Raw genomic sequence first — 27,874 nt, 5'->3', positions numbered from 1 at the left:
TGAAAAAACATGAGCCCCCCCAAAACCATGAACCAAACGAATCATTGGATGGCAGTCTCTGTGGGGGCTTCTACGAGCTGCTGTCATGAGTCTCTGTCCCGGCGGGGGAGGAAAACAACTTTAGAGTCCAAATTGTGAAATCGACATTACATCACGTATAAACCAGTGTGCAGAAATCACTTCAGTGGATCAGTGTTTCATTGCTTTTTAATATCCAAAGTTCCTGAAATAATAAAAATAAATAGATTTGTCTTTGGTTTTCATTTCTAGCTCCCAGCTTATTTAAAAAAAGGATAAAAGAATGGGAGAAGAGAAACTTCTGTAACTTTATTTCCAGCAGTGCCTACTTACTAGGGTTGCTAAACAAAGTGAGAGCACAGGAACAGTGAAGTCGATCCCTTCTGGATTCAGGAGAATGAAGTTCTTTGTTTTTTTTTTACTTTTGAGACAGAGTCTTGCTCTATCGCCCAAGCTGGAGTGCAGTGGCCTGATCTTTGCTTACTGCAGCCTCCCCGTCCTGGGTTCAAGCGATTCTCATTCCTCAGCCTCCTGAGCAGCTGGGAGTACAGGCATGAGCCACCATGGCTGACTAACTTTTGTATTTTTAGTAGAGACAGGGTTTTGCCATGTTGGCCAGGCTGGTCTTGAACTCTGGACCTCAAGTGATCCACCCACCTCGGACACCCAAAGTGCTGAGATTACAGGCATGAGCCACCTCGCTGGCCCGAGAATAAAGTTCTTGCAGAATTACAAAATGCTGAATTATTTGGCATTTGAATAGCGAGGCATTATGCAGGATTGGTTAAGAGTATCAGCTAAGGAGTTTGAACCAGATTTGGATCCTGGCATCTACATTGAAAAGGGCAATGCCCTTGATTAAGTCGCACAGCCCTAGCCTCTCCTTTCCGAAGTTGAACTGATAGTAGTGGCACCTCATGGAATTGTTGCCAGGTGTGAATGAAATAATGCATGCAAATTGCCTCGCATAGAGACAGAACGGCATGCTGATATCTATCATTATTACTGTTTGAAAAGACATGTGGTTCTGTTGCTTTTAAGAATGTGCAAGAGCAAACATTACAGGCCAAAGAGGGAAAAAACGAAACAGAGTGTGGTTTATTTGTCCCAACTTAATAATAACAATAGCCCTGTCTAATATGAAACGGGTCTTTCCTCTTTGCCATGTACTTGACCTAGCCTCTCTCTTTTAACATCTACAGCAGCCTTATGAGGAAAGCCTCTTGCACTCTGCGTTGGGAGAAGAGAACAGACTCGCAGAGATTGACCCATTTTCCACCAAGGTAGTAAGAGGCAGAGCCAGTGTTAGATCCCAGGCAGACGTAATTAGGCACCGAAATGGTTATGTTTGGAATCAAGCGGTGTATTGGCACACACAAAGACAAAAACTAGTTTTTGAGTATTTATTTCCTTAAAAAGACTGAACGCCTTTCCCACTACCTAATTTTTATGATAGGTGGACAGATACAGACAGGCAGAATGACAATAACTTATGAACTCTCCAGAAAAATTCTCAGTAAAACCATGGACTGTGGGACTGAATGGCTTGGTTCCTGGCACTGATAAAGGAATCTGAGAAACTTTGCCTCTACAGTGGGCAGTGAATCCTGGACCAAGTAAGTTGTGACTTACTCCAAAATACACTCCTGGAGAATGGACCACGTAACTCTCTTTTTCAGGTGAATAGGCATTCAGACTATTTCAACACAGAGACTGAGCAGTTTGTACTCCCCCTTCCTTTCCTTGTGACATCGGAAGGTTTGAAAGCTAAGCCCTCTCTGCCTTTGAGGAAAGGGAACTGAATTTTGGTTGATTCTGGCTTTGAGCCTAAACAATCTCCAAGGTCGAGGATTATAAAAGAACAAAGAACAATGAGGGTGAAAGGTTTTTTTGTGGCAGAGGCAACAGGAGGAAGTGCTCTCTGGAAAAAGAAGGGTCCCTGGACTATCAGACCAGCAGGGATTTGAGTTAGGGGAGAAGAAAGTGGGTTCCCAGGAAGTCCCTGACTTCTGGGAGCTGGAGAGACTTTTCAAGAAGAGAGACCAAGGCTTGGAAGGAGTTAGATGGGTGGATTTGGCTGAGAAGAGTAGTGGAGAACATCCATTGAAAGCCTAGAAGCCACATGGTAGAGTAAGCATTGTCAGCATTCACTTCAGTGACCACTGCCCGTCACCTGAGGCGGGGGACCATACCTTTGCTTTGTCAGAATCCAGCATCTAGCTGCTCACCTCTTAGCAGAAATGGCACCCATGCATGTCCTAAGGTATTCGTCAGTTTCCATTTCACCTACTATAAGTAAAAATCTCCACTTGCAAAACTTCAGATGCTATGACCTCCCCCATCCTCCAGCAATATGGGAATGGGGTCACAGGGAGGTGGCAGTTTAGAAACCCTGGCATGTGTATTTTAAGGGTACATACTGAGTGAATAAGTTAGAGACTCCCCTGACCCCCCAAGCTGGGATAGTTGTTTTAGACACATGTACACATCACTTGGCTTATGGCTAGAAGCCAATTGGACACTTAGGAGCATGTTTTAGCACCAGAAAACGGGGCAATCATTTTTGCCCAACCATCAGTCATTGTGACCAAAGTTGCCTTCATTCTCAGGCCTTGGCTTCCTCAGAAGTTAGAGAAATACACAAACTTTGAAAGAACAAAGGTTTTCTTAACTAGTGAAGAGTTGGGCATCTTTAGTAATGGGCAAACCAATGATCCCCCTGTCTTAGAAATGGTTTCTGCACACTTGCATTGTTGCTTTTGGCTGCTCTGCCTGTTGGCACAGGAGGTCAGGACCTGGGAGAGCAGCCACGAGTGCCTCCACGCGCTACAAGGAGCATCTCTTTTCTAAAACCAGGGCCATTCCAGGCCACGGCAGGATGACAGAGGACTTGGCCATCACCACAGAAATGGAGTCATTAGAAGTAATCAGGCATCTGCCCAAATAGTGGCTTGGATGAAAAAGGGTCGTAAAACTCCTGCTGGAAGTTCCGCTGGTGTTGGCAATGCCTTCCATAAACATCAAGACAGCTCTGCCAAGGCAGTGCCCCCATGCCAAGCCCCGGCACTCCACCAGCCAATATGGCTTTCCTATCTGGGAAGTTTCCCATTGGGATCTCTAGCAACATCCCATTCTGCAGCTTTCAAAGGAACAACAAATCCTAACCTTCCCTGTCGACTACTGACTTTGCAAGGCAATGCTTCCAACATTCGGGCTATGTCGAGAAGAAGAGAAAACAAACTGGCTGGACAAGTGGGGCTGGATAGTCCTAATCTGTGATTTGTTTTCTGTCTACATTCTTCCCCTCTCCTTCCCTTGCCGTCATTCAGGCAGAAAGCAATGGCTTCAGGGGAGGCATGGAGCAGGATGGAGAGGAGAGGGCACCAGCATGACTCTCCAACTCGTGTTTTGAACACGCTGAGCGGGAAGGGAAGTTTGAACTCTTAAATATGTGGAGAACTTTGCCCTGCTTGCTAGCAGCTCTCCGAGCAGGTGGTAAGGCTGTTGGTCTCCTCTGGAAAATTGGAAGAACTGCTAACTGGGCTTTGTCTTCCCACACAGCTGTCCTTGCTGAGCCGAGCAGAAGCACCTTCCTCCCAGCCAGAGCCCGCCAGCCTGCACCGTGCCCACCCCTCTTCCAGAAAGGAGTCAAACACTTGGTCTTAATGCTGAGTGTTTATTGCCACATCCCTGGCCTGTTTTTTAAAAACCACCTTCACCTCTAGTTCTCCTTCTTCCCCTCTCCTGTTTCATTTTTCTCAGAGGTATTTATTACTATTTAACACCCTCCATATGGTTGCTTTTTATTATCAGCCTCTCCCAACTTGATAGAAAAAATAATTTTGTCTGTTTAGTTCATCACTCGATGCCTGGTACATGGTATATAATAGATGTTCAATAAGTCTTTCTTAAATGAAAGAATGAGTGTTCTATGAATCAGATTTCTATTTAAAGTGGGGAAACAAATTTGCTGTTGTTTTTGTTGTTGAGATGGGGTCTTGCTATTACTCAGGCCCTGTTACACAGTGGCATAATCTTGGCTCCCTGTGACTTTGACTTCCCAGGCTTCCTTCCACTTCATCCTCCCAAGTAGCTGAGATTACAAGTGTGAACCACCATGCCCAGTCACAAAAGATGTTTGTGTCTGCATGACTTTCAATGCCATATGAAAAGGGGTGATCGATATCTCAATGATACGCTCCCTGGCATTGAACAAAATTCCAAATCTTGATGGTGTATGGAGCACTGGCTTTTAACCCTCTTATAATCAGTGTCCCTCTTTGAACCAAATTCTTGATAATGGCATATGTTAGGTTGGGCTTCTCAGAAGTTGACCTTGAGACAAAGTCACGAATTTTAGTAGCCGATGTGGAAGATGATCCCAGGAAGCACAGCTAGGGTGATGGTATAGCAAGATAGGGAAAGGCCAGAAGCCAATCCAGGATGTGGGATCAAGGCTCTGCCCACCAATCCAGGATGTGGGATCAAGGCTCTGCCCACCAATCCAGGATGTGGGATCAAAGCTCTGCCCATCAATCCAGGATGTGAGATCGAGGCTCATTCCCACTGGGGACTTCTGGGAGACCTGCAGAACACGCCTCAGGCATATCCCACCTACAGGGTGACAGGCATATTGTCCACCCACTCACTGCACCATTGGTCAAGGGCTGCTTCTGGGGCATTCATTACATCCTGGAATGCTGCATGGCTGTGAGTGTGATCCCAAACTCAGGAAAATGTCTTGAGGCCAGGAACAGCGGCACCTGAGGGAGGCAGGTGATAGCAGAGGCCATCTTCTGATGTGTGGAGATGAGTGTTCAGAGGAATGGGTGGGCTATGCAGAGTCTGCCAACTCCTCCTGTCCACATCTGAAATCCCTTATCTACAAGCACAATTTTTAAGGGGCAAATAAGAGGAAAGTATTTATAATGAATTAATGTACATTCCAACGTTTAAATACTTTGGCATGACACACTAGAACACATGGTGGAGCAATCAGATGCTTATGATTATACATAGAAACATTGAATTCAACAGCCACAAATACAGAGTTGGACTGCTGTGTTGTGTGAGAGAATCAAACGCCATTCACAGTATTGCCTTCATGACACGAGTTTTGATATGCTGAACAACTTTTGGTACAGTTAAAGAGCAGTCTTCCCTCAACTTATAGGGTATTTACATTTCTCTGCAATTCAGAGCATATAAAAACTGTGTGAAGAGGCTGGGTGTGGTGGCTCACGCCTATGATCCCAGCACTTTGGGAGGCTGAGGTGGGAGGATCACCTGAGGTTGAGAGTTTGAGACCAGCCTGGCAAACATGGTGAAATCCCGTCTCTACTAAAATTCAAAATTAGCTGGGTGTGGTGGTGCACGCCTGTAATCCCAGCTATTCAGGAGGCTGAGGCAGGAGAATTGCTTGAACCTGGGAGGCAGAGGTTGCAGTGAGCCAAGATGGTGCCATTGCACTACAGCCTGGGTGACAGAGTGAAACTGTCTCCAAATAAACAAACAAGCAAACAGACAAAACAAAACAAAACAAAAAACCAAAATCCAACTGTGTGAAGAATGCTTTGTCTGTATAAGTCAAATGGACTTATGCTGTAGGCTTGGAGAGTTAGAAACCAATGTTTCACCTATATGAATGTCTAGTGGACATTCAAAAGTCAGGATGCCAGACAGTTCTTCATGGTGTGGGACTGTCTTGTACATTATGGGATATTTGGCACCTCTGGCCTCTGACCACTAAATAAATGACAGTGTCACCTCTCAATCTTTGTGACAAACGATCCCCCGAAATAATTTCTGGAAAGCTGACTAAGGGCGGTATTATTCCCATTTATAAACTATTGGTCAAAAGAAAGGGTGAAGGAAAACCCCAAGAATGACTGAGACACAATTTGCCATTAATTGAAATCAATGGGAATTTGAAACAAAAAATTCAAGTTGAGTTATACAAAAGAGAGTTCGTTTTGCAGGTACTTCTGATTTTTGTGGCGAGATCTATACCCACTCCACAACAGAGAGGAATGCTGGAGAAGCCTTGGCTTATGACACACAGTGTTGTAATTTTTTTTTTTTCAGAGGAACTATCATTTATCACCAGGACAATACCTGCTTATTATGTTGCAGGCCTGAGGAAGAAGCTAAAAAATATCATTTCTCCCAAAGAACAGCTTCCTGCAAAAATGTCATTCTTTCCTGACCCAGCATCTAAATTCAGAGATCCTGGGCAAATGATAGAGGAGTATGCTCATCATCGGGGTGTGTGCACCAGTGCAGAAGAATCTGATGAGCTTTGGGGGGTGTTCTTTATTTAATGATGCTTTGGTGTTGACAGTGAGCACAGCCACGCTGGGGCAAATCCTGGGGGCTGGGCAGGCAGCAGGTACAGAGCCAGTGTGGAGAATTCAGTACGAGTGGATTTTTCCCATGCTTCACTAGTTCAAAAGAAAAGCCTGAACTAGCCCCCCAGGGGGAGAAAAAGAAGAGGTTTGAGGCAGCCCTGCTGTGTGGAAAAACCATCTCATCTTAGCTAAAATAGAAGGAAGCTTAGTTTCTGGCATTATCCTGGACACAAAAGTTTTTAATATCAGGTTTGTCATAGCACAACTTTATATTAAAAGAGCTGGCTTTGGAGTCAAACTGCCTGGGTTTGACACTCCAGGTCTACTGTTTACAAGACCTGGACCTTGCATAAGACACTTAATCTCTGGAATCTCAGTTTCCCCACCCGAAAAATGGGGATAATGCTAAATTCTGGAGCTTTCTAAGGATTAGGTAAAATAATCCTCATAAATGCTTAGCACAGTGCCTAGCACATTGTAAGAATGTTTATCTGTTAGTGTTACTATTAAAACCCTGGCAAAAATCACACCATCTTGGAACCATGGAATATCACTTGTTGTACATTCTAGGAACAAAAAATATATATAGTTACTATAAATATGGTGAATTCAGGACCATATCTTGTCTTCTTCTAGGTCTCTTATGCCCAGCACTGTGCTTCGTATGGAGTAGAAGCTCAAGAAATATTTATTGACTTTGGTTAACAAAAGTAAAAGTCATGGTCAGACTACTTAAAGTAGGTTGACCAGAAGACCACATTCCACCAATTCTAGCACTGTGTAAATTACACCTTAGGACACAAAGGAGGTGATGTCTGTGTAACTGTAAGTGTGCAAGATAGGTGATAAAATGGCATACACTGTCTTATACTGAATTATCATCGTTACATTGTCTTATATGTTAATTCTATTTATACTACATTTACAAAGTGTATCATTTTCCCCTTCACTCTGAAATCTTTTCATGAGGATGCTTTCCTATTGCACAGAAACTCGGCAAGGGTTTTTATCACCTTGAACTTAAAAGTCCATTGTAATTATACCTCCTTCTAGTACCAAAGCCAATGCAGGAGCTGATAGGCTGCCATGTTGATAATCTTTCAATTAGTTCCAGAGCCTGAAGACGTCTTTAAAATGATGTCTTAAAGATGACTTTCCCCCACGATGTTTGTTGAGAGATTCAGCAATGCACAGACAAGCCTGACTTAGGGCTGAATCCCGGTTTTGTTGCTCACCATCAGTGTGACCTTGGACTTACTTCTTGCCATCCTTACTTAGCCTGGCTCAAATCCCTCCACTGTCTGACTCCTGCCTGCCTTTCTGCCTTGATCTCCTTTCCCTCTCTTGTCCAGCCATCTTTCTGTTCCAGCCACAGTGGCCTTCTCTCTGTCCTCGAACATACCAACCACATGGCTCAGAGCCGTTGCATTTGCTGGCCCCCGCTGCTCAGATCTTCACCACGTGGGACAAATAAAGATTGTAATAGCCTCTTGCCAGCACAGTTTAATCTTTATGCCAAAGGAATGTGGGTGCCAAAGTAGTGTTGCCAGATTTAGCAAGTGAAAATACAGCACACCCAGTTAAATGTAAGTTTCAGATAAACAACGTGCAATATTTTTGTGTAAGTATGTCCCCTGCTGTCCTATTTATGAAAACACTTTAATTTTCAGAGATTTTTTTTGATTTGAAAATTATGGTTAAGGAATTGTAGGCATGTACTACTTTCTTTCATTTTACAGATAAGAAATTCGGGTACAGAGAGGTAAAATAACTTGTCTAAGATCACCCAGCAAGAAAGAGCCAGGATGGGTTTGGCCCCACTCTGACCCCAGACTTTCATCACCCTTTTCATGAATGAGGGTCTCTGATGTTGAGCTTCTTTATCTGCAAAAGCAAATTTGTAACTCCTAATTCATAAAGTTGTTGGTAGGATTGAATGACATAATGTCTATAAAACAACTGGCATACAGTAGGCCCTCAAAAAATAGCATTTATAGATAAGGCTAACAGAGCAACTGGGAAGAGAAATACTAGTGTGGGAATGTTTTGAACGAGAAAAAGTAGGCCATTTTGAAAAGATTGGTTCATGTTACTGTTTCTTAGACATGTATTCATGATAGATATTTGGTTTTTGATTACTAAAATAATAAACAACATTCAAAGGATTTTTCGTTTTTAAAATTAAAAAAAAAATTCAAAGCAGTCATTTTATAAGGTAGAGACAAAGGATTCTGTCACCTAGATCATGTGCCAGCTGAGTGAAGTTTTATTTTTGCTTCATCAAGTGGCACAGGACCATTAAAAAAAAGTCTCTAATGGATGAATGGTTGCTACTCTCTCCAAATAAATCTAACTTGCCATTTTATTTTATAAAATCCACTTGGTGGATTTTATCATCAAAGAGTTGGAAGTAAATTTTTTTAAAAAAGATGAAGAACGGCTGGGTGCAGTGGTTCACGCCTGTAATCCCAACACCTTGGGAGGCTGAGGCAGGTGGATCAATTGAAGTCAGGAGTTCGAGACCAGCCTGGCCAACATGGTGAAACCCAATCTCTACTAAAAACACAAAAAAAGTAGCCAGGTGTGGTGGTGTATGCCTGTAGTTTCAGCTACTGGGGAAGCTGAAGCATGAGAATTGCTTGAACCTGAGCAGCGGAGGTAGCAGTGAGCTGAGATCCTGCCGCTGCACTCCAGCCTGGGTGATAGAGTGAGACTGTTTGGAAAAAAAAAAAAAAAAAAAAAAAAAAGAACCGCAGAAACTTTTTTCTGCCTGGTCTCAGTTGCTAGGATTTTGTTCCAGTTTACCCAGGCTCAGTGACCACGGGAAAACAGTGCAAAGCTGGTTTTGCTTTGTTTTTGTTTTTGTTTCTTTCCTCATAAAGACACAGGCTAAAACTGGGAAATTACAAGGATGTTAGATGACAAATGAGAAAATCCTTGTTTTTGCCTCACAGCCAGCGTTTGTGTCTTGGGTTCATTATGGCTCTTTTAAAGAGGCTTGAGTTTGCGGTAGTCAATGTGAAAATGAAACTACAGCATCTCTCCCTGGTTCTTTCCAGGAATAGTTTTCTGCTTTGGAAAGCTTAGCCTTAGTTTAGGGTAGAATTAATTTTTTGTTTTCATAGAAATATCTTCTTGTCTCTGTATTGGGTTCTGGTGGCCTGTGTCACAACATCTTCTATTTGTATGGAATCCCTCACTCTAAGAATAAACGAAGTCAGAAGGTCTCCTTGTGGGGTCACTCTGCGAGAGCCCCAGGAGACAGATATCACTTGTTTGGTAGCTCAAAGCTCTAGGGACTTCATGGGTTGTACAATGAAGCATACAAAGAAAGCAGCACCTCTTTTGTGTGTGTGAGGTGAGGAAGAACAATCATTTCACTATATCAAATTCAGAGGCCTATTTTAATCCCTATTATTCTTAAAGTGGATAATCACATTTTCATGAGTATGTAATTGTTTCTTGAGCACAAACATTTCTAGAAAATTTTGTACCAAGAGCTCAATTTTTAAAAATTACTTGCCTTTACTAGCTTAGAAATTAATTAGGGGTATATATATATTTTTTTTATAAAATAGAGACAGGGTCTCACTATGTTGCCCAGACTTGTCTGAACTCCTGGGCTCAAGTGATTCTCCCACTTTAGCCTCTCAAAGTGTTAGAATTACAGGTGTGAGCCACTGTGTCTGGCCTGGGGTTGTTTTAAATACAATTGAAAACTTGCTGTTAAACTTTAGTTTTCTTCTAGTTGCAAATAAGCCCAGATTATAAGATAATAATAGTAACAAATTATTGATACATTAATTATAAAGTCAAAATTAACAAGTGACAAGAATTTATTGTGGAATTATTGTATGCACAGTATTGTCCTATGTAATAGTGATTGTTAAAATTCTCCAATAACTCAAATCAGCCTCTGAAATAAGAGAAACTGAATTCATGCAAACTGGTGGAAAATAAGTGATATATTTGATGAAATTTATTAGTATAAATTCACAAAACTGTCTCTTTGTTCTTGATTTTTGTGTTTTAGGGATTTAAAAAACTATAATGATAGTGAAAAAGACAAACTTTAGGTCCCTTGAGAAAAATGCACACACACATGCACATACACTAAAGAAAATCTTTTATTTAGAATTTATTTTTTTCTGTTTATTTGCATTCATCATTATTATTATTTTTTTCCTGTTTTCTGGAAAGAGTGTTGCCAATGCAACCCTTTATCAATAGATGTAGGAGAACAGGAAGCTGAATAATAAGAGTCCACTCCATCACCTAGCTATTCCCAAATATCAGAATGGTGGCTGTTGGTAAATCAATGAGTCTTAACCCTTTGGACTTATGGATCCCTTTGGGAGTTCTGTCCCCAAATGGACTCACATAAGACATAGTGTGTTAATTCTAAGGGTTTGCCTTTTCTCCCTGGCCAGCTTATCTATGATCTTCAATGGGTTAATAATTCCTTTGGTAGTAAAAACTCCAAAAAACTGTTCAAGTAATACTAGCTACATAATTTGTGAGATGCAGTGCAAAATGAAAATGTGAGGTCTCTCACAATTTAAGCATTAAAAAATTTTAAGCATTTAAAGATGGTGACAACAGACTATTAAAGCAAGCATGGGACTCTTCTAAGCACAGGGCCCTGTGTGACTGCACAGGTTGTACTCCCATGAAGCCAGTCCTGCTTTCAAATGTGGGGCAGTAGTTAAGATTTCAAGCTCTGATTCTGGACTTACTGGGCTCAGATCATAATTATCCCTCAGCTTTCTTGAGTAAATTATTTTGTATCTTACTTTCTTTACTTATAACAATAAGGATACCTACCTCATAGGGTTATTGTGAAGAATACACTAGCCAGTATGTGTAAAATCCATAGAATAGTAAGTCAACAGTATTGGCTGATTTTATTCTTGTTAGAAAAGAATATACAACTATACATTGTATATATACAACTTGTCAACTATACATCAAAGCATCAATTAAAATCTCTCAAGATCTTTGTAGCACATGAGGTACGCTCAGTATCAGGCCTGCAAAGCAATGTCCTGTGTGAATTTACTGCTGCTACCTGCTTTCCCAATTTCTTTTCTCACCGCCTCCGAACTTTGCTCAACATACTCAAGCCATCCTTGCCTTCCACTAGTTTGTTATAGATGCCAAACCCTCTCTCATCACTAGGTTTTTATGCAGACTCTTCCTGCCTGGAGTGTTCTCTCCCAGCCTCAGCCTGGAGTGTTCTCTCCCAGCCCCTTTGCACAAGTCCTATGTCAGTTCAAATGTCACCTTCTTAGGAAATCCTTTCTTCTTTGTGCTCTTTCTTCCATCCTACCTTCTTTTGGTTTTGTTAACAGCTTCATTGAAATAGAATTTACATACCATAAAATTCAGTTGTTTAAAGGGTACAATTCAATGGTACTTAGTATAATTTCAGTTGTTCAACCTTCACCATAATCTAATTTAGAACATTTTTTTTCTTCCCAAGAAGAAACCTAGTACCCATTTGCAGTCACTCTTCATTCCTACTCCTAGCCCTGAGGAATGACTTACTTCTTTTGTATCTCTGTAGATTTACCTTTTCTGGACATTTCATATAAATGGAATCATCACACAAAACATGTTTTGTGTCTGGATTCTTTCACTTGGCTTAATGTTTTTGAAGTTTATCATTGTAATAGTATGTACAAGTACTTCATCTCTTATTAATTGCTCATTAGCATTCCATGGTATGAATACATCACACTTTATTTGTCCACTCACTAGCTGAAGGATATTTTGATGCTTCTATTTTTTGGCTATTTATGAACGATGCTACCGAGAACATTTCATGCAAGTAGAAAGGACTTTCTCGGCCATGTTGCCCAAAGAAGTTTTCTTGTCCCTGAAGTGTTCTCTTAGAATCTTGTTAATTTCCCTCAGAACACTTATCATTTGTAGTTATTTTTTCTTTTCTTTTTTGCTTATTACAAAAACTCTTTCCAATTACAATTTAAGCTCCTTGGGGCAGAAATTAGAACTGTCTTGCTCATTACTGTCCTCAGTGTTGGGTATACGCTAGGCAATAAATAATTGTTAAGTAAATGAATAAATGAATCCATACTCTATTGGACCATTTTTAGAGGAATCCACATAATGAGTAAATAATACTTCCAACCCCCTTGCCCAATTAAAAAAAAAAGGAAAACCACCATTAAAAGGCAACATCCCTTCTCCAGGGACCACTTCCAATATGCAGCCATTAAAAGTGATGTAAGACTTGAGGAAAAGGTCAGAAGAAAAACATGGATGTTTACATACAAAAGGAAATAAATTAGAATTAATTGTATATCATAAAAGGGAATGCACAAATGATACTTATTTTTTTTATCAATATTAATGAAAGGAAGGGCTTGCTTGCATATGAAACTGTACACAGAGTGTCTAATTGCTGGCCTAACTCTGTCCTTGTCTTCCTTGAGTTAATGACACCTTTCTAGAGATTTTGTCTCTGAATTTCTGTGTGATAATAAAAAGCAGGCAAGACATATATGATGAAATCATGTTGGTCAAGTGACTCTTTGATTCAAGAGAATGAAAATATGACTCAAATTGAGAAAACACTGTAATGTCTTGAGCACTTCACCTGCTTTGCGGCGGCTTAGTTTGAGTCATCTTCTTATGCTTAAATGCTTTCTTCAGTTAAGAAGAAGTGGAATTTTATATTGCTACTATAGAAGCCAAAATAGCAAGATATTCATCTACTCCAATCAGAATTTCTGCAACTATCAAGAAAATCTCCTAAAAGAAAGAATATTAGACGTTTTCAAATCAACACTACTGGAGTGGCAAACCTGATTCCAATAGAGGTCACCACGAGAACACCATGTCTCCTAATGTTTCCTGAAATTGTCATTGTACTCTTAGAAGCTTGCATTTTCTCTAGTCTATATTTTCTACCCCCTACTTCTATGTCCTTACATTTCAAAGTTCTTGAACATGGCTTCTGAAACTCACTACTTGCCTTCTTCCATGTTACCACTAATGTTGTAGTTAAACTTTATCTTGTTCTGACCATGGCTCTGGCAGTGGTGCCTAGGAGAGCATTACACTGAATTCTTTCAGTATGGTCAGGCAGCCCCTGCTCTTCTCTGACAGGGTGACCAACTGTCCTAATTTGCCTGATATTGTCTTGGGTTTAGCCCTGAAAGACCCACATGCCTGAAAGTCCCTCTGTCCTGGCCAAATAGAAACAGTTGTTTCCCCCCTACTCTTTGGTATCAACAAAAAGTTTATGTTAAAGACAGCTGATGCTTGATGTCAGTTTCATATTTGTCTAAATGGATTTCTAATAACCTCGTTTCAACTGCCTGATGATGAATCTGAGAGAAACTGAATGACACAATTATTTCAGAAAAGTCTTAAAATATGTAACTCCTTGGCCCAGCAATTTTACTTACAGGAATTTAAGGAATAAATCATGGATGTATGCAAAAGTTTGGTCATAAAAGTGCTCAGTTGTGTGCTGTTAATTAGAATCAAAGTTGGGAACAACCTAAATATACAACCATACGCCAATGATAAAACGTGTATTTGGTCTGTGGAATATTTTTGTATGGCCTTTAAAAATGAATATAGAAGAAAATATTTAGTGGTGTGGGAGTGATGTTTACAATTTTAGGCTAGGAAGAATCAATTTACAAACCAATATGTAGGTTTGACTTCAGCTTTTACCAAAAATTAAATCATTTTACGACAGGTATGTGTATACACACATGATAAATACAAACAAAATACTGAGAGTGGGCAGTTGCAGATGGTCTTGAATAGCTAGGGATCAAGACTTCATTCCTCCCTTCATCTCTATCAGCAACCCCTTCACACTCCCAGGTATCACTGGGTATTTGCTATGCAGCTGCAGCCTCAGGGGAAATCTTCTAGGCCATCTTCCAACCTGATTTACCAACCTTTAGCCCCTCCCTCCTTAACTGATATCCTGGACCATCATTTTCTATGAAGGGTGAGACTATAGATAATTTTTTACTTTTTCTATTTTAATTTTCCTTGTCTTCTAGTCCTTTATAAATAAATATGCACTACCCTTATTCTTTCTAAGTAATATAAATTATTTATATGAGAAAAAAGGAACTTGGGAAAATCTTTTCACAGTGGTCAGGGCAATAATTAGGCAAACATATATAAGCAGAAGGATTAGCAACAGAGGAAGATGACATTTACTGGACATGGTGGAGGCTACTGGCCATGTGGGTCAAGTTTCAATAATACCAAAGGCATTTGCAACTCCAAATAATTTTTCCTTCATCTTTGAACTTGATGCCTAAAATTCCCATCTTATTTCTTTTCTTTTTTCTTCTTTCTTTGAGACAGAGTCTCGCTTTGTGGCCCAGTCTGGAGTGCAGTGGCACAGTCTTGGCTCACTACAGCCTCTGCCTCCCATGTTCAAGTGATTCTCCTGCCTCAGCCTCTCAAGTAGCTGGGATTACAGGTATATATATCATGCCTGGCTAAATTTTGTATTTTTAGTAGAGATAGGGTTTCATCATGTTGGCCAGGCTGGTCTTGAACTCCTGACCTCAAGTGACCTACTCACTTTGGACTCCCAAAGTGCTGGGAGAGTGAGCAACTGCACCCAGCCTTCCACCTTATTTCTTAGAGATAAGGCATCAAATGCCTTTAATGAAGTGCATATGGAAAGCTAAGTCATCATTGGGCATTATCAATTTAGTCTTAGTTTATAAAACTATTTCCTCATTGGACCCTTGTAAGACCAGTGCACAACCTACTTAAATTTTGTGGAGAATGTTGGTGATAGTAATCTCAGCACTTTGGGAGGCCGAGGCGGGTAGATCACGAGGTCAAGAGATCGAGACCATCCTGGTCAACATGGTGAAACCCCGTCTCTACTAAAAATACAAAAAATTAGCGGGGCATGGTGGCGCGTGCCTGCTACTGGCCAGCTACTCAGGAGGCTGAGGCAGGAGAATTGCCTGAATCCAGGAGGCGGAGGTTGCGGTGAGCTGAGATCGCACCATTGCACTCCAGCCTGGGTAACAAGAGCGAAACTCCATCTTAAAAAAAAAAAAAAAGAACTGGGCTTCAGGCAATTCATAGTGTTGGTCATTATGCAATAAATAGAGGAAAAAAAGAGCTTCGGAGAGGGGCCAAAATGGAATGCAGAGGGGTGAAAAACTGGCTCCAACCAAACTTTGCACATGGCAGATATTCCACACTTGCATTATGCTTTTCTGTGTCATTTTGTGTGAATTCACATGGTTTTTAGAATCAGAATACAGTTTGCAAGAGAGTCCGTGAATGATAATCTTATAGAGGGAATAATTTCTAAAATAATGATAGTTACCTTTTATTGTGCACATATTATGTGTCTGGCACATGACCAAATATTTTGTGTACAGTCTCTCTCTTAATTCCTTCCATTAAACTTTGGAAGTGATTAGTAGCACAAATTAGGAAGGGCAGCACAGGGTATTAGGAAACTTGTTGAAAGGTCATAAAATCAATAGGTGAAAATTTGAACTCAAATCTCTCTGACCTTGATTCTCTTCCTGTTTTCCTCCTTGAGGAAGAGGCCTCCCTTTGCTACCACCTGGGGAAAAAGTTTTGATTTTAAAGGGATTACATGGTTGGATGAGACTCGGGTGATACAGATCATCTGTTTATTTTAAGTGAACTGACTTGACACTGTAGTCACATCTGTAAAATCCCTTCACAAGCTGCACCTAGATAAGTGTTTGAATAAACACCGGATAGGAATCTGAGAGGCCAGATTTAGAATTCTACCTGCTACATTTTGTCTTTCAAAATTTTGGATTGATGATAACTGAGTTAATTTATGTAACTTGCTTTTTTGACAAAAAATCAATTAATACTTGTAAACACTAAAACCAACATACTGTAAGTATCATTAGAATCCATTTGTAAAATAATTCTTTATTTTCTTCATATTTTTCTCCATCATAAATTCTTTGGGTTATAATACTGCGGTATTTCATCAAGCATTTTCTGAAGTTTGTCATTTGTTTGGAGTTCAAAGGAAATGTCAATTCCCACCTCCCCAGTTTTTAATCATGCGAAATAGTCTATCGCTGATTTTGGATAAAAACACAGTTGACAGAAAAAAAATCTTTTCACTCAATAAGGGAAACCAGTGAATTAATGACTATTTACTTTAGATTCCAGAAAAAAGCTGAGTATTGGCAGATCAGATGCTGATGAAAGTTATTCTCGTCCAATTTGGGGATCAAATGCAAAGAGCCCCTTCTTTGCTTCTTTCTAATGAATTGCAACTGAAATGTTACATTTTCATTTTAGATTGATAAAGGAAAAAACACCCAGCAATATTCTGAGGCCAAAAATTATGGCTGGAACGTTTAAGTAAGTCATTTCATAACAGCTTTGTTCCCCAGATGCTGATTTATCAAAACTGCCCAGTATCATATTGAAGCAAATTATTCTAACGAAACGATGTGGTGAGCTAGCATTGCTCGAAGCAACATTGTTTTCCTAGTCTGTCTTCCAGTTTCATACTGGAAAAGCTGGAAGTTTCAAGATGGCCACAGGTTACGGTTAAAATTCAGAGAAATATAGGATATTCCAGGCGGGGTACTGGTGAAATAGACAAAATGTGTTTCATCTTTGTGAAAAACAGTTATCTTTAAACACTGTAGAAACTCTCAGTATCAATCCTGTAAGGTGCTAGGCACTTCGCTGGGTGCAGCAAAAATATCCGAGAACAGAACAAAAATCATGACCTGATGGAGGCTATGTAAGAACGACTTTAGCCAGGTGCACTAGGGGACTGTGCTATCTTAAACCTATCAAGTAGGATACAATGTCACAATGAAACTTACAGCCAAATTGGTATTCTCTCGCGTGACATGTGTTTGGGGTTAGACCCCTTGAATAACTCCAGTCCTGGGGTTGCTGGCCAAACATAACAAAATCTTTACAAAGCCACTCAGGAAGAAAACTACAGTAGACTTCACCATCCTAGAGGTCCATCCAACCTTGGATTCCAGTGGCTAACTCCACATTTTTTTTCTGTTCTCAAAATGACACAACAGAGTTGCACTGAGAGATAGAAAGAAATTGATATCCTCCACTGAGAACCACTTTCCGCCTAAAATGAAGTCATATGTAATAGGCTTAATAAATGTCCCTGAGATGTCTACATCCGAATCCCCAGAACCAGTGAAGATGTGACTTTCTATAGTAAGTGGGACTTTTCAGATGTGATTAAATTCAAGATTTTGAGATAGGAAGCTTGGTTTGGATTATTCAGGTAGACCCAATGTAATCACAGGGGTCCTTATATGAGGGAGGAGGATCAGTCATTAGTAGGATAGGATGGCAGAATAGGTTGGAGTAATTAAAGGAAGAGGCCCCTGAGCCAGAAAATGCAGGCAGCTTGCAAAAGCTGAACAGACAAGAACACAATCCCCTGGGGCTTCCAGAAGGAGCTGATTCTGCTGACACCTTGATTTTTTTCTCTCTGAGGCTCACTTCGATTTCTGACTTCTGGAACTGCAAGGTAATGAATTTGTGTTGTTTTAAGTCACTGTTTGTGGTAATTTGTTACAGCAGTCATAGGAATGAATCCACCACTGAAGATGAGCATTAGAACTGCACACTTGATTTCTTAATAATTATTTTAAAAAATAGCAAATACCCCTTTCAGACTTCACCTGGGAAAGCTACATTTTTTTTTTTTTTTGAGGTGGGATCTCACCCTGTCACCCAGGCTAGAGTACAGTGGTGTGATCTCAGCTTACTGCAACCTCTACCTCCCAGGCTTAAGTGATCCTCCCGCCTCAGCCTCCAGAGTAGCTGGGCCTACAAGTGCATGTCACCATGCCCATGTAGTTTTCTTTTTCTTTCTTTCTTTTTTTTTTTTTGTAGAGATGGGGTTTTGCCATGTCGCCCAGGCTGGTCTTGAACTCCAGGACTCAAGTGATCTGCCTGCCTCTGCCTCTTAAAGTGCTGGGGTTATACATCTGGCCACTACACAATTACTGAAAAGGCTCAGACACATTTCTTATAAGAAGCGCTCATATCTAAAAGACTTCATTATGTGGTGAGCCTTGTTTTCACTTCCTGGCATATGTATTATTAACTAAGTTAATCTTTAAGAGAACTCTTTGAGGTAGGTTTATTACTATGCAATTTTTACAGATGAGGAAACTGAGGCACAGTTTCTCAGAGCAAGGATTGAGACCTCAGTAGCTTGGACCCTTAGACCATGCTCCACTTTGGCCCTGCCTTGGGGGCACACCTGGGCACTGCTCAGTTGGGCTTTGCAGAGAGATTTTAGCCTTTGAACAAAGCCAGCAGCCCCTTAGAATAAAGACTAGTGAAGCAGGCCAGGTCATTTTGCTGAGTTAAACTGCTTTTCATCTATGATGAAGTGTAATTATAATGATGATAGTCTCGTTAGCTTGGTATCCTTGGGGGGCTCAGAAGGCAGCTCCTGAAGAAATTTTGCAAAAATCTTTGCAGTCAGGGCAACCACTTTGAAATAAATGTTTCATCCTCCCAGGAGAGTACTTTGAAGGAAAATATCTATTTACTATGGATACCCTCACTATCTGCTTCTGAAATAAACATTTGGGAAGAAGAAGTAGAGCTTGACATTGAAACAAAACAAAACAGAACAGAAAGCAGGGAAGTTTTAGTGACACTTTTGTAACCAGCTCCCCTCCATGATTCAACAATTTTTCACATATAGTGATCGTCTCCTCCACCAAATTTTCCAGCTCAATATCAGGTTCATTTTTGTTTCTTTGTTTATTTTGGGAGGGTCTATTTTTTTCTACTTTTCTACTTCAATATCTGGGGTACACGTGTAGAACACGCAGGTTTGTTACATAGATATACACGTGCCATGGTGGTTTGCTGCATCATCACCTCATCATCTATATTAGGTATTTCTCCTAATGCTGTCCTTCCGCTATCCCCACAATCCCTGCTATCCCTCCCTTAGCCCCCAAGGGGGATCTATTTTTTTCTTCTTTTTTCCCCTAAATTAAAAGCAGTACAGTTAACGTGAATGACCCCTCCACAGTTCATGACTACCCTCAATTCATTTACTTTTATATGCCTTTCATTTATTCAACCTGTATTTACTGAGTACCTACTATGTGCCAGGTGGCCTTTTTGCTGCTGAGGATGTAATGATGAAAACATGGGCAAGGTTGGTTCATATTGTGCCAGGTATCCACATTTCATTCCCTTTTATGGCTCTTCCATTGTATAGATATACTACATTTTGTTTATCCATTCATGAGCATATGGACACCTTTTGGCTATTGCAAATAGTGCTTCTAGGAACGCTGATATAAAAGTTTTCATTAGAACACTTGTCTTCGGTGTTTTTTGCATGTATGCCTAGGAATGGAATTGCTGGGTCATGTGGTTACTTTGTGTTTATCTTATTGAGGAACCACCAGACACAAAGGTTCACTTGTTGTAAGATTCCATTGAAGTGAAATGCACAGAATAGGCAGATCAATAGACACAGAAAGGAGATTAGTGGTTATCAGGGGCTGGGAAGAGGCCAAGAATAGGAATTTACTACATTACACGTATGGGAGTTTCTTTTTGGGGTCATGAAAATATTCTGAAACTCGACAGTGGAATGAATGCACATATTGTCAATGTACTCAAAGCCACTGAATCATATACTTTATGACAGTTAAAATGGTGAATTTTGTGTTGTGTGTATTTTACCATAATTAAAGTAAAAAAAAGAACATCAGGAAGAACAGCTAATGGATGCTGGGCTTAAACCTAGGTGGGGGGTTGATCCTGTGCAGCAATCAGTGATGCCACAAGTTTACCTGTGTAACAAACCTGCACATTCTGCACACGCACCCTGGAACTTGAAGTAAAAATTGGAAAAAAAGTAAAAAAGGATGGACAAGATCTCAGCCTTATGAAGCTTATGGTTTATTGAGTAGAGACAGACAATAAATAAATCAATATTTGATACAGTATAGTCACATAAGCTTTGGAGAAGGGAGAAGTTGAATGAGGGGTTGTGGGGGTGGACAGAGAGTTGTCTGCTCCATTGGACAAGGTCTAGCTGAGGAGGTGACACTAGGCAGAGGAAGTGGGGGGTGTTGAGCTATGCAGACATGTGGGGGTCACAGGCACTGTCACTTGTCCCTCTGCCACAGCAGTTATCAGCCAGTGGTGATTTTGCCTCCCAGGGCACATCTAGCACAATCTGGAGGCAAATTTAGTCATCACAACTCAGGAAGGGGAGTGACACTGGCTTTTAGTGGGTGGAGGCCAGAGATGCTTCCCAACATCCTACAGTGCACAGGACACTCCCCAGCCACCTGCACAAAGAATGATCCAGCTTCAAATGACAATAGTGCCGAACCCAAGAATTTTGGTGTAGCCCTTGGGAATCTGAGCCTTCACAGCTGCTGAAAAGCAGTCACTTTTGTATAAGGTAGTGGGAGGGGCTGCTCTCCCAGGAGCCCATTCAGCTATGGTTCTGGTTTTGACCCCTGTATCTCCAGGATGAGGAAGTCTAATGCCCTCAGCCACTTGACCATGTGAGAACTGGGACACTCCAAGACTGTCATCAATCTCCCGAGCAACTACTTCTACAAAGATCAGGAACGGGACAAAGAGATGTTTATATTAATAGCCTTGAGAATCTGTGTATCTGTTGGGGGTGGGTATTGGGGGACATTCTACAAAGGCCTCCATAAGATCTAGGTTCCACCCCCCTTTTTGTAGATGTCTACAAAACATCTGAAAGTAGGAAACCCACCCTCAATGACCTACGCAGATTCGACGTGTCTCCATTTTAATTTGAGATAGGCACTTCCGCCTCTTCATGCTTTCTCCTGGTTAAAGCGAATGAGCAAACACTCTACCCTGGAAGCAAGGCCAGAAGAGGCCATCAACCTGTGGACTGGCCACACGTGCTTAGGGTTTTGGTACATAGGAGGAGCCTAGGCTTCCTTCGAATAGCCCTAGAGAAGTTTTCCATGCGAAGCTTCATAACCACAATAAGATATTTACTGTCTTTACCGGAGAGATCAAACCCACACACAGGTGTCACATTTCTCAAATTCCATCAGTAGGTCAGATAAGCCGTCTCTGGAAAGAGGACATTCCAGTCGGCAAGTTCAGAGCGCTGGCTTCGAGGGCCGTTCCCTTCCTATTTTCTGTCATGCACCCTGAGCCTTTGTTGTCTCTGCAATGCTGATAAATCAATCCATCAAAAAATTTCCTCAGTGAAACTCAATCAAGAAAGGTCATGTCAGCGGGAGAGGAACAGATTAAATTAGCATCAAATTAGACATGGAAAGTGAGTTCTGTCAAAATCATCGCAGCGCTCAGCACAATTAGAATATGTTAATTATGCATTTCATTAAGGTGGATGTGAGATGAAATGTCACTGGGGTAGGCATCCGAAAAAGGGAAGATTGCCAGGCACAACTTTCTCTAGACAATGTGTGACACCTTCATTAACATCAAGAATCACAAGTCTGCCTTGACTTTTTCTGCAAAGGATTAAACCATTAACTGTTTGCTGACTCTTCTTATTTGTGCAAGGGGGTCCCTGTCCTCAGAGTGGGACGGCCCCTCTTGAGTGAGCGGAGTGCTCTTGCTAGCACCATGGCCCCAGGGGCTGCTGGGAGTGCCCAGTGGTCAACAGGGAGGGTGGCAGTTTTTAATAAACTCTGAAAGCAGTGCGCGATCATGCCACAGCCTTAGGGGTGGCAGAATGCTGAGAAGTGGGGAGAGGAGAGAAATGAGGGGTGAGGATTACAGAGAGAGGGGAGGAGGGGCAAGGAGGAGGCTCTTGGCCTCATTCTTGGGGATGAAAGATATAATCAACAGAATGGGGGGGGCGGGCAGGCGGGATCAGATTTACAAAGGTACCCTCGGCAAACTCTAATTTGGTGAATTATTTTGCAGATCATTCTCTGAGTCATGGTAACCAGGAGGGTTTTTCCTAGAGTGAAGTACTTCCTCGCAAGGCAGCTTCATAAAATGCTGGCTAGACGCTTATGATAGTAGGAGTTTTAATTTGTGCTGCCTCCTTCCTCTGTGATTTCTTACAGCATAGCGTTTCTTTGATGGTCTACACTGGGGGACAGGGGACCACGAGGGTTATTTCCTGATGTTGTTTCTCACTTAGCCCCCTTTCTCCCAATCACCAAGAGCTGTTTCCAGGTGTGCAACAGGCAATGGTGGGGGTGGTTCCAGTGACTGCCTCATGAAAGAATTTTCTGTGCCTAGTTCCCTGTCATCTCACGTGTGTTGTCCCCTGCTGAGGACACTTGCCTGCCAGCCTCTCTGCCCTGCTCCATACCCACAAAAACACACACCCACACTTTGGCACAGGTTCCTCTGCCTCCTCCTCAAGTCTCGACTGAAACGTCACTTCCTCCAGGAGGCTTCCCTGACTACTTCCCTTAGATCTGCATTAGATGCTCTTTTTTCTCATGAGATGCTGAACTTGCTAGGATTCACCAGTCAGTTTCTGTTGTGTGCACACAAATAACTCTTAACACAAACACTCAAACTTGTCAATCGCAGTGCATTGCATTTGCTAGTTGAATTGTCCATCTACTCACATAGTTCATTTTTTTTACACAATCTTTACTCCTTGGCTCATAGGAGATGCTCAACAAATGCATTTTAAATAAACAAATGACTAAGTTGCGGAATTTTATCAGAGCATAGGTTCTACTGCTCAGGGGAGAAAGTGAAGTTTGTAAATTTTATTTCTAACGTTTCCAATGGGGTTACTTTTTTTCATATTAGGTTAGTACATACATGTCAACATACATTTACTTTTAACATAGCCAGTTGGAGTTCATTTGCTTTTAGAGATTAGTACAAATACAGTGTTGTTGATGTCATTTTTTGCCCTCATTTATAAACCTCTAGGGCATTATTTTGTGAATTTAATGATTTTTCCCTTCTCTTTCTTTGTCAGTCTCTCTGTCATATAAAAACCAATGATCAGTTCTTGACTTTTGGCCAGAACTGTAAGTCAATCAATTTTTATCCAAAATTCTTTGGTGGATTTGGATAGTGAAAATGCCCTTTACCTCACTTTAGTGGCCAAGCGGATAGGATGGTCAACTCAACTCAGTGGTAGGGTGGCTTTGGGAAGCTATTTTACCTAAGCCTGTTTTATCCTCAGTAATGTGAGAACAACAATATGACCTTCCTTGTTGTGCGTATTAATTGGGAAAATACAGGCAAAATGCAAGCCTTGTGCCTAACATGCAGTAAATCCCAGTGATGACAGTGATGATATAGGGATGATGATGAGGAGGAGGAGGAGGAGAAGAATTTTTAGCTGCAATTTGGGAAGTATCTGGAAGCTTGAGAGGCAGCCTAGATTCCTATTCTGAAAATATTGCATCCGTGTAAATATCTCAATTTACAGGGAGAAAAGACAGCACTGGCTACTGTTGCCCATTTGAAATTTTGCATGAGAACAAGAAAACATGCAGGGGACTGGGACCCTCTGGCAGAAATACTCCAGAGCTGTGAGATTCTGGAGTGAAACTTTGCCACTAGTCAAAGGCCCAAAGGAATTCCAAGGAAGTTGACAAGGGAAGTAAAGAATTTTGCTGGAGCCGGGGATGGGCTATTCATGCCCGGCTCTCCTAAGTGTCTCGTTTTTTGAGCTTTATTTAATTTTTAGGATCACCTGGGGCCCAGCCTGTTAGAAAGGGGAGGACAGTGAAAGTTACTCATGAGCCGGTTCTGATTTGATGAAGCCAACCGTCTCACCTCGTGGCAAGAGCTCCTGGAAGGGGAGGAGGGAGGAGGGCTCCATGGGTACAAAGCTTCATCTCAGCCTGCCTTCCAGCTTCCTTGTCAGTGCTGCCACTGATGTGAAAATCAAGGGTTGGCATAAAACTTATGGTAGCACTGGCAGAATTCCAGGCTGGCTCTAATGAGCCTCACCTGGGCTCATTATGTTTTTTTTTTTTTTTTTTAAACAAACCCTGCTGGAGAGGTTGGAGTTGCCAATTGGTTGTTCGGATTGGTAGCGTCTGGGATTTCTCAGTGCCTCAGTTTCTGTTTACCTGTTGGCAGTTGGAGGTCCAGAGAGTCAGTAAGTGACCTGAGAATTCTGGCCACTGCCTTGTGTGGCTATACAGCAGTTACCGTGTTTGTACTGGAAAGAAAGGAAAATGTGAGGTAGGAGACAGTGTCCAGCCTCGCTACTCCCAGTGTGGCCGTACCTGCCATCTTGTTAGAAATACAGATCCTGGCCAGGCATGGTGGGGCACACCTGTAATCCTAACACTTTGGGAGGCCGAGATGGGCAGATAATTTGAGGTTGGAGTTCAAGACCAGGCTGGCCAACAAAGTGAAAACCCATCTCTACTAAAAATTAGCTGGGCATGGTGGTATGCGCCTGTAATCCTAGTCACTCTGGAGGCTGAGGCAGGAGAATCACTTGAACCCGGGAAGTGGAGGTTGCAGTGAGCCAAGATTGTGCCACTGCACTCCAGCCTGGGTGACAGAATGAGACTCGGTCTCAAAAAAAAAAAAAGAAAAGAAATAAAGAAGAAATACTGGTCCTTAGGCCTTACCCCAGACCTACTGAATCTGCATTTTTAACAAGATCCTCAGGTGATGAGTAGGCACAGTTAAGTCTGAGAAACCCTGGTGTAGATGTTCCATGGTAGGGGGTGGGGGCAGATATTCCCCCAAATGGATCAGTCTTTAGTAGGAAGGAAGTATTTCCTAGAAAGACAGAGCATAAAGTATTGCAAAGGCCCTGGATTGGGGTCTACATTCTTCCATCAGCTGCAAGTCTTGTGCCTGGGACTTAGCCTTTCTTGGCCTTAATTTCCTTATCTGTAAAATGGGCATACGTGAGCGTCTACACCACTCTGCTTGTAAGGATGAAATAATGTAATCTGTACAGGCTTCTTTGCAGGGTACTTGGGATAGAACAGAACAAGCACTGAAGGTAACAGTTATTATGATATTGATGTTATTAAAGAATCATTGCCCCCAATGGAAACTCATATTACCATTCAACCCTTTACTGGTTACACTGACCTAAGTGTCAGCAACCCCATCTGGAAACTGGAGCAATAGTACCCATTCTTTAAGGTTTATATGAGGATTAAACGAGATGCTACAGTAAACCTGACCAGTAAGCCTTAAAACAGTGAAAATCATCAAATACAGAAAAGAAGGCTGAGAAGATATTGCAGCCAACAAGAGCCCAAGGAGACACGAGACATGGCAAGTTTATGTGCTGCTATGTGGTATTGTGGGTGTGAGCCTGGAACAGGAAAATGAAGTCAGGGAAACATGAAGGAAATCTGAATAGGGTATGGATTTTAGTTCATAATAACATATCAGTGCTGGTTCATTTGTTGTTGTGACAAATTTACTGTACTGATGTAAGATGTTACAAATAACGGAAACTGGGTGTGAGGCATGTGGGGGCTCTTTGGACAAGCATCTCAATTTTTCTGTATATCTAAAACTGTTCTGTCCGGGTGTGATGGCTCACACCTGTAATCCCAGAACTTTGAGAGGCTGAGGTGGGCTGATCACCTGAGCTCGGGAGTTTGAGACCAGTCTGGTCAACCTGGTGAAACCTGTCTCTACTAAAAATATAAAAATTAGCTGGACGTGGTGGTGGGCACCTGTATTCTCAGCTACCTGGGAGGCTGAGGCAGGAGAATCGCTTGAACTTGGGAGGTGGAGGTTGCAGTGAGCTGAGATCATGCCATTGCACTCCAGCTTGCGTGACAGAGTAAGACTCTGTCCCCCTGCTTCCTGCTTCCACCAAAAAAAGATACATATATATATAGACATAAATAAATAAAAAACTATTCTAAGAAACAAAGCATATTTAAAATAGATAAGAGACAATGCACCTGGGCGCCACAGTTTATGCCTGTAATTCCAACACTTTGGGAGACTGAGATGGGAGGATTGCTTGAGGCCAGCAGTTCGAGACCAGCCTGGTCAACATAGGGAGAATCCCATCTCTATTAAAAAAGAAAGAAAGAAAGAAAAAGAAAGAGATAATACATGAAAAGTCTTAGCAAGGGTGACCAAATGTTCCTTCTTCCGGGATTATCACAGTTTTAGGACTGACAGTTTTATGTCCCAGGAAGTCCCTCAGTCTCAGGCAAACTGGGATTATTGGTCACTCCAACCTTAGCACAGAGTCTGACACAACTCAGCATACCAACAAATGTTGTTGCATTCATTCCCTGGTAGTGAGCTCAGCAAATGCTCTGGAAGGGTGGTGACTGGAGGTGGATAAGGGAAGCTGTGTGTCCTGACTTCATGTCTACCTTCTCAAGGACCAGCAAACTGAGGCTGGGAATTTACTCACTGCCCCAACAAATACTACTGAGCATTTGCTATGTGCCAGGGACTTTCCTCTATGCTGGAATAAAAGGGGGCTAGGAACATACAGGTCAATAAGATCTTGGCCTGAAGGCGCCTACATCTAATAGCAGACCTGAAACTTGTATAACAATAATAACAAAAATTAAAAATGACAACGACAAGCACAACAACAAACAAGCCAGCAGAGTAGGAATAATTGCACTCATTTTTTTTTTTTTTCAGATTGAGAAGTTGAGGTCTGGAGAACTTAGGCCCTTTGTACAAGCAAACACAGATGCAGAGCCTACCCCATCTCCATCCCTCTCCCACGCTTGGTGATTGTCCCATTACTCACTGCTGTCTCTCAGGTCTACAAGACAAAGAAGACAGAAAGAGAGGGCTAGAGGCACAGCTGTTATGTTACAGGAGCTTCAGAAGGATGAACAACCCCGAGTTGGGTGAAATAAGAGAAGACTTCCTGGAAGAGAGAGAATCTAAGTGAGATCTTTTTTTTTAAAATTTTTTATTGCATTTTAGGTTTTGGGGTACATGTGCAGAACATGCAAGAAAGTTGCATAGGTACACACACAGCAGTGTGTTTTGCTTCCTTTCTCCCCTTCACCCACATTTGGCATTTCTCCCCAGGCTATCCCTCCCCAGCTCCCCCCCTCACTGGCCCTCCCCTTTTCCCCCTAATAAACCCCAGTGTTTAGTACTCCCCTCCCTGGGTCCATGTGTTCTCGTTTTTCATCACCTGCCTATGAGTGAGAATATGCGGTATTTCATTTTCTGTTCTTGTGTCAGTTTGCTGAGAATGATGTTCTTCAGATTCATCCATGTCCCTACAAACGACACAAACTCATCATTTCTGATTGCTGCATAATATTCCATGGTGTATATGTGCCACATTTTCCCAATCTAGTCTATCATCAATGGGCATTTGGGTTGATTCCAGGTCTTTGCTATTGTAAACAGTGCTGCAATAAACATTCGTGTGCATGTGTCCTTATAGTAGAACGATTTATAGTCCTTTGGATATTCTAAGTGAGATCTTAAAGCCTACATGGGGTCCTTTACAGGAGTGCCCACCACAATTTCTCCCATGCAATCCTCACTGAGTTTCTTCGTCTTTGGAAATG

The 27,874-nt window shown here is 41.6% G+C and overlaps 1 protein-coding gene across 3 annotated transcripts in view; it reads right to left on the bottom strand.

The window, feature by feature from the left end:
- Nucleotides 1-27,874, bottom strand: part of TSHZ2 (teashirt zinc finger homeobox 2) — a 512,491-nt gene that overhangs the window by 114,430 nt on the left and 370,187 nt on the right. Inside the window, exon 3 of one of the 3 annotated variants that reach the window (XM_054255473.2) lies at nucleotides 425-27,577. The exons of the other annotated variants lie outside the window; for them this stretch is intronic. Within the exon in view, the coding sequence (XP_054111448.2) occupies nucleotides 27,486-27,577 (92 nt within the window). The 3' untranslated portion in view covers nucleotides 425-27,485. Of the gene's footprint in view, nucleotides 1-424; nucleotides 27,578-27,874 lie in introns of those variants that run through there. 3 annotated transcript variants of the gene reach the window in all.

This window comes from Callithrix jacchus, chromosome 5, assembly GCF_049354715.1.
Source record: "Callithrix jacchus isolate 240 chromosome 5, calJac240_pri, whole genome shotgun sequence".
NCBI lineage: Eukaryota > Metazoa > Chordata > Mammalia > Primates > Cebidae > Callithrix > Callithrix jacchus.
This window is presented reverse-complemented; position numbering and strand designations above follow the sequence as displayed.